The 14,881-nt window shown below is 50.8% G+C and overlaps 1 protein-coding gene across 1 annotated transcript; it reads left to right on the top strand.

Annotated features, from left to right (window-relative positions):
• Nucleotides 1-1,088: 1,088 nt before the first annotated feature.
• Nucleotides 1,089-14,814, top strand: INPP5B (inositol polyphosphate-5-phosphatase B). Its single transcript, XM_065857385.2, has 22 exons — nucleotides 1,089-1,268; nucleotides 1,389-1,468; nucleotides 1,905-2,002; nucleotides 2,381-2,410; nucleotides 2,850-2,960; nucleotides 4,792-4,885; nucleotides 6,158-6,328; nucleotides 7,021-7,122; nucleotides 7,497-7,611; nucleotides 8,217-8,333; nucleotides 8,736-8,923; nucleotides 9,460-9,571; nucleotides 9,692-9,801; nucleotides 10,257-10,392; nucleotides 10,929-11,036; nucleotides 11,653-11,815; nucleotides 11,961-12,196; nucleotides 12,773-12,883; nucleotides 13,183-13,267; nucleotides 13,630-13,757; nucleotides 14,029-14,140; nucleotides 14,494-14,814. The coding sequence occupies exons 1-22, from the start codon at nucleotides 1,212-1,214 to the stop codon at nucleotides 14,616-14,618; spliced, it is 2,589 nt and encodes an 862-aa protein (XP_065713457.1). The 5' UTR covers nucleotides 1,089-1,211; the 3' UTR covers nucleotides 14,619-14,814.
• Nucleotides 14,815-14,881: the final 67 nt, after the last annotated feature.

Consider the following 14,881-nt stretch of genomic DNA (forward strand, 5'->3'; position numbering starts at 1 on the left):
TGTCACTGTTGTATCTTTAAATAAAAGACTGCAAAAATAGCAAAATCCGTGTATCAGTCCCCCTGGTCATCAATGGGGGGTCCTCAGGGGGGTGGGTGTGCTGCTTTGAGGAGCCTTGTGCCCCCCCAGCACTAGGGCTTCGCTCCAGGGCTGCGGGCTGGGATCTGGTGCAGCGGATGCGGGACTGGATGAAAAACGCCCGAAACGCCGACGAACCCCGTCCCACCGCACAGCAGCCACAACCAACCTGCCGCTCCCGTGCGGCAAAACCGCAGCACGAGGCTGGGCTGTGTTTTTAATTCGCTTCAGGCCACAATGTCAGCGTATCCAGCGTGAGTGGAAACAGGATGAAGCGAGGTTTTCTATCTCAAAAATACCACCCAGTGCCACGTCCCCTGTGAGAAGAAGAGGTTTAGCATCTACAGCAGATATTTCAGACTGTTCTTGTTTCCTCTCTGCAGTTGCTCATCCATTCTGTGCAGCTGTGGGAGTGCAGAAAAGTGAGCAGACAGACAGCAAAGCGGTTACTTTAACAGAATACTTGTTTTTTCCTAAATGTCTAGATCTTGGCTGTCCCTTCTACATCGACAGAAGGAGCTGACTTGGGCTGAACTCTCCTATCTCCACTATGCAAAAGGCAATGGTGATATTTCAGCACCTGCTCACATGTTCTGCAGTGATTCATTTGCATGATAAGCCGGCAGTTCAGAAGGTGGCTCATGCCAGGTGGATCTTCTTGAGATTTAACAAGAAATTAACTCAAGCTGATACTGGGGAAAAAAAAAAAAGAGCATCTCTTGATTTTATCAGGAAATTAACTTTCTAACTTCCTGCTGCCCCCGGAGCTTCCTCTTCCCCCCTGCTCTGGGGGGCTGCGGGGCGCTCCCGGTGCTGCCCCCCGCTTCGCGCCGGTGCGGGGACCAGCCGGTTGTGAACCCGCCCCGGGCCCCGCCGCTCCGGCCGTCCCGCCCCGGGGTTTCCGGGCTCTGCTCCCCCGGCCCCGCCGCGTCATCCGGACCCGCCCCGAGCGGAGCGGCGGGTAACGGGGCAGCCCGGGGAGCCCAGCCGGGCGGGGCGGCGGCGGCGCCGGTACCGGTAACGGCCCCGCCCGGGGAGCGCGGCGGGCGCGGCGCCGCAGCCGCGCGGAGCGGCCGGGCCGGGGGAGCCCCCGCTGCCGGGGAGCGGCGCCCGCGGCGCTGCCGGCGCAGAGGATGGACCAGTCGGTCGCCATCCAGGAGAGCCTGGAGGAGGGGGCGACCTGCCGCACCGTATCCTTTGCCTCGGCCGGGGTGTGCGGGGCGGGAGGGGCCGCGCTCCCGGGCGCCTTGGCTCCGGTGCGGTCCCGCGGGGCTCCCGTCTGTCCGCAGTTCCTTGACGCTGCGCTGCAGGCGGTGCAGGGTGTGCTGACTGCGGGGGACAGCGTGGAGAGCCGGCTGCTGGGGCTGGTGGAGACCTGCGGGGAGCACGCGTGGGTGCTGGGCTGTGTGCGGGGCACGGGGAGGGCAGCGGGTCCGGGTAGGGAAAAGCCAAGAGCTCTGCGGGTCTCGGAGGCCATGGAAACCACCAGGAGACTCTTCCGTATCACAAACACTTTCTACTGGCATGGAGTCCAGTAGGGCAGTGGTTTGAAGGCCTCGGGCCTTGGCGTTTCTCCTGTTGTATGTTACGAGTGGTTATTGAGAAAGCCCAGAGGTTGTGGTGTGCTGCACTTTGCCAGTAACATAAATACATTCTTATTTAAATGATGGAATAAGCAGGTGGGTGGGCACATGGTCAAGAAGTTGCTTTGGGTTCTGCATGAGGCTGCACTGGTGGGCACTGCTGGATGGGACGGGGTCTGTCTGTACCTGCAGAGACACCAGAACTGGGGAGGCATTAACTCCACGTCTGCCCCGTGCTTGCAGGATCTATGTGTACACCCACCGGCGGATGGCCATAGCAGCTGAGGATGTCTGCCTGGAGAGGGTCATCCCCATCACAGAAGATTTTGTAGTGGAAGAAGGTACTAATGCAGTGTGGTGGCTTAGTGGCCAGCTCTGGGAAGGGGATGGAGGGGTGTGGAGTCCATATTTTGTTGTTCTGCTTACTGAAATTTGGGATCTATTCAGCCTTCCCGTTGTTTTGTCAATTTGTAATCCCTGGTGACACTTGTGCATCACATGGCATAGCAGGAAGGGCCCTGCTAGATCCAGAGCATCCTGTATCCTACCAAGCACCAGCTGTGGCCTCCTACCCCGGCAGGTTTGTTCTGCCCATCTCTGTTCGTACAAGGAGTATTTGGGGTTTGAGGAACTCACCAAGCTCACTAACCTCAAAGTGTCAGTGCGGTCTGCAAACCCATTAGTTGGCTTTGTAACTGAACTTTGTTTTGCTTTTACAGTTGTACTTGACGATGACCTGCCTGTCATCGGTGAGTTCTCGTTGTGTTAATGATCGTGTTACGGGTGTTCCTGGGCCCTGACGCCCCGCACTTGGGCAGGCAGGAGTGGGGGCTCTTGTGATGGGGCTGTTGGCCGGGGGGATCTTTTCTTGCTGCTCTTGGGGATCTCAGTGTGCTGTTTGCCATGGTTCAGTTAATGGTAATGAGTATTGTTACCCCAGCTCAACCAAAGGAATGGTTTTTCCAAACGCTTTTAAACTGCTACTGAAGATTAGTCATTGTCACTGAGTGAGCAGAATAAAAATTATTCTAAACGCCGAGTTTTATATTTTTAAATTGCATTCTCATGTGGAAAAGGATGGTGATAAGGCGGCATGGGGAGGCTTGTTGCTGGAGTCTGCCTGGGTGGGAGAAGATGCTCAGTTCCTGCGAGCTCGGCAGCTCTGAGCTCTCCACCCCTTGTCTCCAGGCGCTGACGTGACGGTCCGGCTGGGCTCGGAAGCCGATCAGCTCACGGTGCGGCTGCCCTTCGGCTCGCAGACCCGCACGTTCCTGCGGGAGGTCGTCAGGAGCATCCCAGGTACGAGCCGTGCGGGGCCGGACGGGCGGCGGGGCGGGCGGAGCTGCGGCGATCGCGGGCGGGCGGCCCCGGGGGGAGCGCGGGGACCGGGCGGAGGCGGCGCTGCCGGCGTCTGTGCGGAGACCCGGGGCCGCCTCCTTGGTTGCGGTTCCACGGGAACGGAGCTGCCTGCACCGCCCCGGTGCTGCGGGGCTCCGCGGGCCGGTGCTGCGGGGCTCCGCGGGCCGGTGCTGCGGGGCTCCGCGGGCCGGTGCTGCGGGGCTCCGCGGGCCGGTGCTGTCGGGCTCCGCCGGCTGGTGCGGGGCTCCCCGAGCCGGTGCTGCGGGGCTCCGCGGGCCGGTGCTGCGGGGCTCCGCGGGCCGGTGCTGTCGGGCTCCGCGGGCCGGTGCTGCCGGGCTCCACCGGCTGGTGCGGGGCTCCCCGGGCCGGTGCTGCCGGGCTCCGCGGGCCGGTGCTCGGTCACACGTTGGCTGTTGCCGTTCCCTCTTTGCAAAGCGCACGGGTGAGAAGGTTCAGAGTTCCTGGAAGTCGGTGTGGGATTCAAAGTCTGAGTGACACCATTTCTTGTTTACTCACTTTCATTTAGGCTGGGCTGCTCTTAATTCAGGAAGGTGCAGCTTGGTGCTGCTGGCATTCCTTCTTTTTATTTCTGGGTTCTCAGTGGTATTTTTAAAAGAAAGAAGAAAAGAAGGGATGAGCTTTTTAACTCGGGCAACAGCACAGCAGAATGGAGCCGGGGGGGATCTGGGAGCATCCCTCAGACGTGGGGTTTTAACTGGTAGCTTAGAACTGGCTGGGGGAGACTTGGACATATCTGCCTGTGTGCAAGGAAAAAGATGCTGGATGGAACACAACCTGGCTCCTTTGTTGGTGTCTTTTTGTTGTATCTGGGACACAGTAACTCTCTTTGAATGGTGAGCTCTTTGGGAAGCAGTTCTATCAGATCATGCCTTTGAGCTTTGACAAAGTTGCCTTTTCAAGGCTTCACTTTGTTTCTTAGGGCAGTCGGGGATCTCTTTTTCTTCTCTTCTCCCCCGGCCCCACCTTGTATGAGCAGAAGAAAGTGCTCTCTGCCATCACTTGGGGTCTTTTGGAACGTAAATTGATACAGAATGAAGTTGGGTCTGTTGTTTTCCAGGAACAGCTGTAGCTCATTCTGTCCTTCAATGAAATGAAAGCGCTGTTTTGCCACTTGTAGGAGCAGAATGTCGCAACTGAAACTAAATACTGAAAGGCTGGTTAAATTTTGCTAACGTAGTGCGATGTGTTTAGTGTCACACCTGTATTTAGTTACATTTGCATGGTAGCTGCCCCGTTATCTCTTTTAGAAAGGTGCAGTTTGCACTGAGACCCTTGTTTCTGCTGGGTTCCCATGGTGACTGTACCGTCCTGCCTCGTGGGGGGGATGCTTGTGCTTTGCTGTGTATTTGCAGATAGATAGAAACACTTTAAATGGTAGTGTGTGTGTTTGTTTATCCCTTTTTCTTCCCGTCTTTGTACTTCCCGTCTTGCTTCAGAAAGGAAAAACCTGTTATTAAGGTACATTTTTTGCATTCCCAGGATAAAGCCCTGGATTTTGTGCTGCTGAGTCTTGATGCACGCTCACTGGCGTAAATTCCTCCTCTAGAGGGGAAGCTGCATTGCCACAGAACGGTCCTGTGGAAATCAACCCAATCTATCAGATAACTGAAAGAGAGACTGCGGGGCGCTTTGTTTCTCCACACAAATCTAAATTATATTCTGCTCATGGTTTTTTTGCCGGTGTTCGCATCAGTGCGTTGATGAACGAAAGAACACTTTGTGTTTAACGTGAAACTTCTCTCTTTTCCAGAAGTGGTTGACTCTGAAGATGTCGAAGAGAATGGGAAGGAGCTCACAGAGAGCGAGAGCCAGAGCCAGGGCAGCACCGATGAAAGTGCTCCCGGGTATGGGATCTCCCTGGCTTTCTGAAGGGGTTTGGTGGAGCCGTTGAAGGGAGAGTTGTGGTGAGGAGTCAAAGTGGTGGCAATGTTTCTTTGCCAGTTTTGTGCTTCCCCTCCACAGGGGATCTCTGTGTAGCGACAGTAAATATCTATAGAACAAAAGTTCTGGGTCCTTCGGAGTGATTGCGTATGGATGGAATGAACTCCGGTGAGCAAATTGTCGGTGCTTTGATGCCTAGGGGAGGAAAAGAGAGTGCAGGGAGTTTTCTGCTTAGGTGCTGGATTTCCAGCTGGGGCAGGGGGTGTCTGTGGTGCCAGCTCTGTGCACACCCGGTGCTTGAGCCGTCCTGCGCTGCGTTATCTGGTTCCATCTGCCGGTGACCGTCTCAGCCGCAGTCCCCAGGGCTGGTGGGATCTGCAGCAGAACTTGGCAACGTTTTGAGAAGAAACTCTGCAGATTCTAGTTAGGACAGAAAACGTCAAAACTTCACTGGGAGTTCCAGCGCAGCCTCTCAGAGATAGTCCTGCTAGTCCCCTATTTGGGCATATTTTTGCTGTTTAGTGGGGCAGGACCTGCTAGCGTTGTTTATTTTGAATTCAGATAGCTTTGGCTCCGGGCCACTGTGTCTCATAGATACGCTCTTAAAATGTTACAGTTCCGTTTTCCCGGTTCCCAGGACTTGTGGACCCCGCTGCACATCCTTCAAAGTCTGGCTGAGCGATGTCCTTGGCACTGCTCTGCAGGTTGTTGACCTCAGGTTTATACCACGCGCTGTGGGAACTCCCGAGCTGCGGCATTATTAGCGTTGCAAAAGGAGTGTTGTGTGGCCACGGGATGCTAAATAAAACCACCTCTACCTCCACCCGCTCTGTGCTGCCAGACCTGGGAGGTTTCCAGCAAAAGGCTTTTAAACAAACAGGGTTTTTCATTCTTCTGCTGTGGTCAGGAGGGCTGAGCAGAGGCAGCGGGAGAGATTTGCATCCCCTTGCTCCAGCGAGCGGGGAATGTGTACAGGCTTTGCATCAACATCCAGGTGTAAAGGCTGCACCAGGTTGGTGAAAACCATTCGTTATTTCAGTGCGTTAAACTGGTTTTATCTAGAGATCCGAACTGTTCTAAGAAATGCTAATTACAGTCGTGTTTGCTTATCCCGAACACTGATTATCTGTCTTCACAGAAACAGGTAGATAAGTGTGAATCAAGTCCTCGTGATAAGCTGTTTCGGGTGTGTGCCTCTCCTGGGTTTCATAATGCGGTTTTGCTTTCGTTTGCAGGCAAGATGAACTCCAACCTGAAGTGACAACTGAGATGGTACCGAGTTCCAGCAGCACGGCTTTCGACGAGGCCTCGGTCTCATCAGAACCGGACGCTGTATTAAGCTTGATTAGGTCTAAATCTCAGCTTGAGGAAGAGGAAAATGTCTACAAGTGCATCCAGAACTTCAGGTAATGGTCGTTCCTGAGGCGAGCTCGTTTCTACAGGGAATAAGTGAGCATAAGCTGTCAAAACAACTTTGCTGTTTCATCCAGTGTCCATGCGAATAGGAAATGTTGTAGAGAAGGATGATCCATACTCCCCGGGACAGCTTTCTTTCCTCATTTGGGCATTTGCAGAGAAGAACTTGGTTCATGTCTCTGTCGAGGTTTGCCTTGTGGTTCTCGTTGAGAACAAGGCCTTTTGGAAATAACTTTTTCCTGTGCTTATTTCAGACCGTGTCTGGAAATGTTCTGTGCACCCCTCTCTCACTGCTTCTGTTCACTGCTTACCCATGTAGTTGTTCCAATAATCTCATTAAGAGCTTGAGCAAAATATATAATTAGAACCAAAAACTTTACTTGGGTTAAAATCCTTTTCTGCAGGTCATTCTATGAGTTTGTCATTTCAAAATGCTACTGCGCAGCTCTGGTCTTTTTTAAGATTATATGTAAAAAGTGTATCGTTCTGTAAAACGTGTCTGTAAAGATGCTACTGTTATTAAATCATTTTAGGGCTTTGAACTTTGTCACGTTTTCCTAATTCCCCCCTGAAACGCTACTCCAAAATAACTCTATGTCGTATTAAGCGCATGGGTCGATAACAGTGGTATTTCCATCAGCGCTGCGATTTGCAGCTCTGGGATTCCCTTGATTCTTTGCAGGTTTTTCATTGGAACGTTCAACGTGAACGGGCAGTCGCCCACAGAGAGCCTGCAGCCCTGGCTGAGCTGCGATGCTGTTCCCCCGGACATCTACTGCGTGGGGTGAGCGTCCCCCAAACCCGGCCGGGGCTCCTCGCTGCGACTCTGTGGCTCGGGGATGTGTTGCTGAGCAGTGTCTGCATCGCCTGGCTCCATCGCGCAGCTTTTAGAGCGTTTGCGTAGCCCAAAAGGGCTGCTATTCTGGTAACGTTTGGACCCTCCGGCACTGTGGTGTTACAAAGTCTTCAATGCCATTCAGTTGAATACCAACAGTAATTTAGCTTTACTTTTAACATGCCTCTAAAATCATCATAACTGAATTAGAGTTTGCAGTTTTCAATGTAGTGAGTATAAAGCGATTTAGTTCTTTCTCAGAGAAAAGGGATGGAGAGTTATTAACAAGTGCGTGCATCCATGGGTTCCTTCCTCTAACACAGTTTCCAGGAGCTTGACCTAAGTAAAGAAGCCTTCCTCTTCAATGACACACCGAAGGAAGAAGAATGGTTTAAAGCTGTAACTGATAGTCTGCATCCAAAGGCCAAATATGCAAAGGTAAATGTGGCTTTTGCAGAGGTTTGAGTGTGGAATTGTTTTCCACTCAGGTCTCTTTTCTCTTCTCCTTGCTCTCAGTTGCCGTGTCTTGCAGAGGCTCCCATCTGCAGGCTTTGCTCTGAGGTGACGTGGTGGCATTGCTGTGCAGGGTGCCCAGGCAAGGGACAGCACAGGGGACAGAGCTGGGCACCCAGGCAAAACGGGAGCCCCTGCTCTCTTGGGGAAGCGAATAGGAAGCATCTGAGCTTCTTCCATGTCTGTCTCCACATGGTGGAATGAGTCGCGAAGGGGTCCTGCTAGGAATAATGCTCATGTTTTGGCTCCTGCTCTGTAGTTCTGCTTTGTCCCTTGTCACTTGCTGGAGGGAAACTCCATCCATGGGCTGTGCCTGTGCTGTAGGTTTTGCTTGCAGCTTCAACTTCGTTCACTTTGGTCCCTGGCTGCTCCTGCTCTGTGTGCTGGGAACGGGCTGGTCCTTCACATGAACCTGGAACTCTCTTCTTCACCTGTACCTTGGCAACCCATATTCTGGATTTGGGGTGATGTGCCTTCTCTCCTCAAAGCTCTCCATTGCAGTATTTAACAACGCAGGGTCTGTTTTTCAGGTGAAACTCGTGCGGCTCGTGGGAATCATGCTCCTGTTGTACGTGAAAGCGGAGCACGCGTTGAACATCTCCGAGGTGGAAGCTGAGGCTGTGGGAACCGGAGTCATGGGGAAGATGGTAAGAATGGCGGCTGTGTGGGAGAAGGGCTGAGATTTAGCAGGGCCCTGGAGACGCGGCCGCCGTTAGAAACACACAGACCTTGCCCTGTGACATCCCCTGGAGGGATCTGCCCTGTGCTCTCCCTTACTGATTGTAATCTATTTCTTCATTAGGTAATACCTAAAATACAAATTGAGATCCGTATGCTTGCTTGCTGTGTTCTGTTGCTGTGCGCCATCCTCACATGAGTTACTGACTTGAGTTCATTAAGTAGTTATCACTAATTGGTGTTTTCAGCCTCTTCCTTCCCCTGGAATTAAACAGCTTGCCTCAGTGTCTTCTGGCTTCTCCACTGCTGTTGTCTCGCTTGTGGATTCACCTGTTGTGTAGAAGCTTCTGACCAACGTCTTTATCTTTCAGGGTAACAAAGGTGGTGTTGCCATACGGTTTAAATTCCATAACACCAGTGTGTGCATTGTGAATTCTCACCTGGCAGCTCACATGGAGGAATGCGAGCGGAGGAACCAGGACTTCAAAGAAATCTGCTCTCGGATACAATTCTGCCAGTTGGATTCAGATTCAAACCCTTTCACTATCGACAAACACGAGTACGGATCCTGTCTGACTGTGAATCACTGCACAGGGCGGGGGGAACCCTGTGGCCGTCCCGGGGTGTGAGGTTCCCTCAGCAGGGGCACGAGGAGCGGTGCTGGTGACCCAGTTGTCAGCCTGGAAGGGACAGAAATGCTTTACCCTAACCCTGGTTTTGAGAGCACTCACCTATACGGTTCTGACAAGTCACTTGCTGCCTTATCCTCTTCTGGGCCTTGTTTTATTTTCAAGCATGAAGTGGGAATGGGGCAATAATATGCATCGATTTCCCCAGTGAGTTGTGGGATTCAGTGTGAGGTATTAGAAGCACCGGTCATGAAATGGTAGTGACAAACAGGCAGAACGGAGCGAAAAGCAGCAAAGGTAGGAAATGTAGCTTCTCTTTGAAGTTCTCACTCTTACTTGCACTCTCAGCTGGAGGAGCAGATGCAGCATCCATCTGATGGTGCTGAGCCTGGAAGAGCTCACGTGTGCACTCGACAGGTGGAGTCTGCTGCCTTTCTGCAGAGTTAAGCTCTATGTTCTCTTTCAGCGTCATCTTATGGTTGGGCGACCTCAACTATCGTGTGGAGGAACTGGATGTGGAGAAGGTGAAGCAGCTGGTGGAGGAGAAGGCGTTTCTGGAGCTTTACCAGTACGACCAGGTACCGCTGCCTCACCTGCCTGCCAGGGGCCGCTTGGAAACCGTGCGCCCTTTCAGCTCATCTGGGAATTGGCATTGAGCTTGATCGAAATGCGTGTTTTCGTCTCTCTTTCGTTCGTAGCTGAAGAGGCAGATGAATGAAAAGGCGGTCTTTGAAGGCTTTACAGAGGGAGAGATTTCTTTCCAGCCAACATACAAATACGATGCTGGCTGCGATGAGTGGGACACAAGGTACGGTCATCGCCTCGTACGTGGTGCTGCCAGTGGCCGTTGTTGTTGGAGGGAGTCAAAGCAAAGAAGAACTGCAGATCTAATGGCTGCGAACAGGAGCAGTTCTGAGATTCTTGCTGTTCCTTTCCTGTGGCTCCAAAATCCATCTGCAGTTTACATCTATATATGTTCCTTTTCTTACAACAGATAGTCCTAATCTTTTACCCAAGAATAATCCATTTAGTTTCCTCTTAGTTACAGGTGTACAAAATTAAGGAATAATTTTAGTTTAATTATTTTTCTTTGGTTGTTGTTTTTTTTCTCCAAGCAAAATCTTTAGGATTTATTTCCCAATTCCCCACCCACTCAGGTCAGGCAGTAAGGGTTTGAAATGGCCCATTTGTGCTGCCTGTAGCTGAGCGCATCCTCCAAAAGACTGAACTGAGCCTGGAAACTGGTTTTTCGCTCTGTTTTAGCGAGAAATGTCGTGTTCCCGCGTGGTGCGACCGGATCCTCTGGAAAGGGCAGAACATCAGGCAGCTGAGCTACCGCAGCCACATGGCCCTGAAGCTCAGCGACCACAAGCCCGTGAGCTCCGTGCTCAATATTGGGGTGAGTGCGTGGGGCCGGAGGACGCGGCTGCTGACCCAGCGGGGGCGGCGAGGGAAGCTGTGCCGGTTCCCTCTGCTCCTGCCGTGGCATCCACAGAGAACACGACTCGAGGTGGCCCAGATAAGAGACCAAGAGGATTGTTGTTCATATTAAGCTGGGGTTGTGTTCAGCGGTGCTGCAGTGCGAATAGGTGTTTTTTCAGAAGTGTTCTTTTGCCTTTTTTTGAAATTTTCCTAATAATTTTCGCAGAAACTCGTAGTGCGGGAAGGCTGCATCGTTGACAACGCAGCGGTGTGTTGTCGATTATTTAAAAGAAGGGGAAAAAAAAAGGCTGTTTGAGTACTAACTGGGTGACTCTTGCTGGTTACAGCAACGTTCTTTGCTGTTGGATCCCGAGCAGGTCTTGGACCATTAGTGCTCCGTGTGGCTCTGCTCGCTCCGTGTGTTGTATACGCTACTGCTAAGATCAGATCACATTTCCAGCTGTGTTACAGCATCTGTAGAGGCACGGTTGGTGCAGCGTGTGTCCTTTCCAGGTGAAGGCTGTGAACAAGAAGCTCTATCGAAAAGCCTTTGAGGAACTCCGCTCCATAGATAAGATAGAGAACGCCAACATCCCCTGGGTGACCATGTCCCGCACAGAGGTAGGGCCTGTTCACCCACAAGGGTATTCCAGGGGTAGACGTGCACTAAATGGCTTCTGGGCCCCATGGCCTGTTCCCAAAGAAGCAGGATATGTTCACTTCCAGCCGTTCTCTGTTTACAAGCCCTAGAAATATTTGTTTCCGTGTAGATGGAGGTGAATTCCATTCACAGTACCAGGCTGAAATGTAGGGTGTGTTACTCCCCGAGGTGGGGAAAGAGTGAAGGGGTTTGTGGCCTTGATTTGGCTTGGTTGAAACACAGAATGTACAATCTGAAGGATTTGGAAAAGGCCACGAAACCGGCGTTTGCTTAGTGTGCTGAGGACTAGAAAAGATAAGCAAATGAGACATGTGAGGCTACAGCTGCCTTGTTCTCCAGTTTCATTGAGGTCGTTTGAGGGGAGCATTCATTTGAAAGGGCCCCCTGGTGCAAACGAGTTTAGCACACAGGGTAAGCAAACATAATCCTGTGTAATCCTGGAAGAGACGGGGTGTGGGAGCAAGAGGGTTAATCTGGGTATTTTGCCGCTTAATGATTAAACCACAGGACAGGAATTGCTGCTGGTGCTTGGCAAGGGGGAGCTGGCTGATGATCTTGAGTGGCATTTGTTTCTAGTTCCATTTTCCGGATGTTAAATACATGGAGCTGCGGCTGGAGAAGGTCACAATCCGCAATGGCCAAGTGCCCTGCGAGTTCGAATTCATCAGCAGACGAAAAGAGAGAACCTACTGCAAGCCGTGGATGACTATTACTCCCTACAAGGGCGTTCTGGTGGCAGGTGAGCTCCTCCTTGTTCATCCCCTGTTAACCAGCTAAAATTGTCACCTTCTGGCTTAGTTTTCTGTGCTATTTTAAGGGTGCTATGTCTATTTGCAGGCTTATTTGTTTAACTGGATACGGGTTTTTTTATCATCTTTTGGCAGATGCTGAGATCACAGTTGAGTTGGAGGTGTTTGTTAATAGATCAACAGCTACAAGCTTAAACACCGGAGATGACAATATTGAAGATGTCTTGGTCTTGCATCTTGACAGGGGCAGGGATTATTTTCTATGTGTAACAGGCAACTACTTGCCAAGTTGCTTTGGCTGTCACCTTCATACGCTGTGTTACATGAGGGAGCCGATCCAGGACATGTCAACAGAATCCATTCAGGCACTTGTGAGTTAAAGTTAAGGTTCCCTTCTGAACCCATGAGGAACCTTAAAATTAGCTATTAATTCCTGTTTATTTCTAAAGAGCCTTCTCCCACTCCGTGGTCCATAGTCGGAGGACGCTGATACAGGCTGTGCTCTCCGGTGCAGCATCCTCGCACCTTTTGTAGTTCTTCACAGCCCGTTTCATACAGAGAGCGCTGGAAGCACGATCCCGTTTGCTCTGCCTGCACATTTACAAAAGATGTGCGACTTCTAAATGTGCACCAGCTGCTGAATGTAGACCTTTTCCCTCCAGCCTCTGGTTTCTCTGGATGGAGATGTGTGGTATATGTGAGGCTCAATGTATCGTTTCCATTGAGCTGAGTGTATGTGAAGTGTGTTTATGGGAACAGCTGCTTTCTTCTGTCCGGACTTTTGATAGAAATGTGCCTGTTGTTCTAGTCTTGTATGAAGACTGGTGAGGCTGCACAGCTTCTTAACAAGTCTTAATTGTCAGGTATAAGCTCTGTGAAGCATTTTTGCAGAGTTGAATACTTGGCTAGATACTTTTTCAGCCCCCTCCCACACCTCCCTCTCTCAGACCGCGTTGCCAGTGGATAAGCGTCGTGATAATGAAGCTGAAAAGCCACTGGACGTTCCCAAGGAGCTGTGGATGATGGTGGATCACCTGTGCCGCCATGCTTCCCAGCAGGTTGGTGCTGTTTGTGCTGGGAACACAAAAGAATTTGTTTGCATTAGGTTTTGTTTTGAAGAAGAAGCTGGTGGTGGCAGTCATTGCTAACTATGGATGTTTGGCCAATGGTAAAGAGAGACAAAGGATGATGAGTGATCCTGGTACCCCAGCCTGCTCCGTTTCATGACGGTGACTTGTTCTGTTTGTGCTAATACCTCTCAATTTGGAGAGGTTTATCCAGCCAGGTTTTGAAAATCGCTCTGTTTACCCCAATGACTTTTATTGTCCTTGAGACTGAGTAATGGTGTGCTTTGCAGGAGGACCTGTTTCTGCAACCAGGCGTCAGAGATGAATTTGGGCAAATCCGAGATTGTTTGGACAAAGGAATGCACGATACCCTCTGTATCCTTTTAGACGTGTCTGGGAAAGCTCACTGTGCCTTAGTGTTGAAGCTGAAAAAGACTTTATCAGTCATCTATGCTCCACCATGGTTTTTAAATTGCCGTCTCTCAGGGTAACCAAGATCTCGCTACTCCCTGTAATCACCCTCTGCTAAGTCCTCACAATCTTAATGAATGATTGTTGATGAATTACTGAAGTGTCCGACTGCCAGGAACAGCTCGCTGTGTGGAGTCAAGTGATTTAACTCAAAGCTGGGACAATAGGAGTCCTGGGAGACCTAAGCAAAGACAAATGTCTCAGCAGCAATGTGGCCAAAGCAGATCCTGCTGCGCTCGCCTCTTCCTTAACGTCCGCTGGGTCAGTGGGCAGCAACCACTCGGTGGCAGAAGCGCTGCTGGTGTTCCTGGACAGCCTGCCTGAGCCCGTTGTCTGCACTGATTTCTACAGCCGCTGCCTGTCCGGTTCCGGCAGCTACGAGCTGAGCCAACAGGTATGTGCTGAGCGTCCAGGTGTGCGCTGGGTGTCCAGGTACCGCTGGTGCTGGGGATGTGTCTCTTGTTCCCGAGGGATGGGAGGAAAACCGGGTTACGTCAGACCAGTAACAGGTTTTTGCTCTCAGAAACGTCACCATCTGATAATAGAACAGGTGCCGCGTGGCTGTTGGGAGCTGTTGGTATCTGCAGATGTTGGTAGGAGATAAAGCTACTAAGCCATTGCCATTTCTTCAGTATAAATGTTGGGGTTTTTTTTCCCCTCCTCAGGCTATCTCTACCATGCCAGAGCGTCATAAAAAGGTGTTTGATTATCTGATGGAATTCCTACGAGAGCTACTGAAACATTCCGGGAGAAACCGTTTGAATGCGAATATTCTGGGTAAGGTGACCAAAATGAGCATTCTGTCCTGAGGGGCTTTGTGGACACATTTCCCCAAGATGACCAAGTGTAGTTGTGGCCTCTGCTGTTCTCAAGCATTTAATAATGAGCAAACTGCCCATAGAAAAACACTCATTGCAACAGCCTGAAAACAAACACGGTGTCTCAGGGGTGGGGGGGTCGTTGGCTTTGCTGTCACGTTGGCCAGACCCACCTGGATTGGTGGAATTGCTCTTGATATCCCCTGCTCACGGGCTCTTACTCTGTGTGTGTGTCTCACCTTCTATTTATTTTATTTTATTTATTTTATCTTATTTTTTATATTTTATTTTACTTATTTTATTATTATGCAGCCGGTGTATTTAGTGGCGTGTTACTCCGGCCTCCTCCTGGATGTGCCGTACCCGGTGTAGCCGAGAAGAAGAAAGCTCAGAACTTTATCCTCCAGTTCCTCCTGAAAGAAGACACTTCACCGTGACGTTCAGATGCAGCTCATCTGATTTTTAGATACCGAATTAATGTAAAAAGTATTTTTTGTACAGTACACTAGTTTCTTTTTTTGATATCGCGGTGTTTTATGTAGTCTGCGGCTTCCGGAGGCAGAGTTTGAATCGGCTGCAACTGTTCAAGCTGTAAATGTATCAAATGTAGACAAAGTAAAAATATAAAGCTGATATTCAGACTGTATTTTATTTAAGTTGCATTAAATTTAGACTGTCCCTGTTATTTAAATAAAGCGGT

This window comes from Patagioenas fasciata, chromosome 25 (assembly GCF_037038585.1).
Source record: "Patagioenas fasciata isolate bPatFas1 chromosome 25, bPatFas1.hap1, whole genome shotgun sequence".
In the NCBI taxonomy this organism is placed as follows: domain Eukaryota; kingdom Metazoa; phylum Chordata; class Aves; order Columbiformes; family Columbidae; genus Patagioenas; species Patagioenas fasciata.

Excerpts from the sequence above, each read along its gene's own strand:
- INPP5B (XM_065857385.2), top strand. The coding sequence starts at position 1,212 with ATGGACCAGTCGGTCGCCATCCAGGAGAGCCTGGAGGAGGGGGCGACC. Across the intron at positions 7,123-7,496 it reads CCGGACATCTACTGCGTGGG|TTTCCAGGAGCTTGACCTAA; the intron begins GTGAGCGTCCCC and ends CCTCTAACACAG. Across the intron at positions 11,037-11,652 it reads TGACCATGTCCCGCACAGAG|TTCCATTTTCCGGATGTTAA; the intron begins GTAGGGCCTGTT and ends ATTTGTTTCTAG.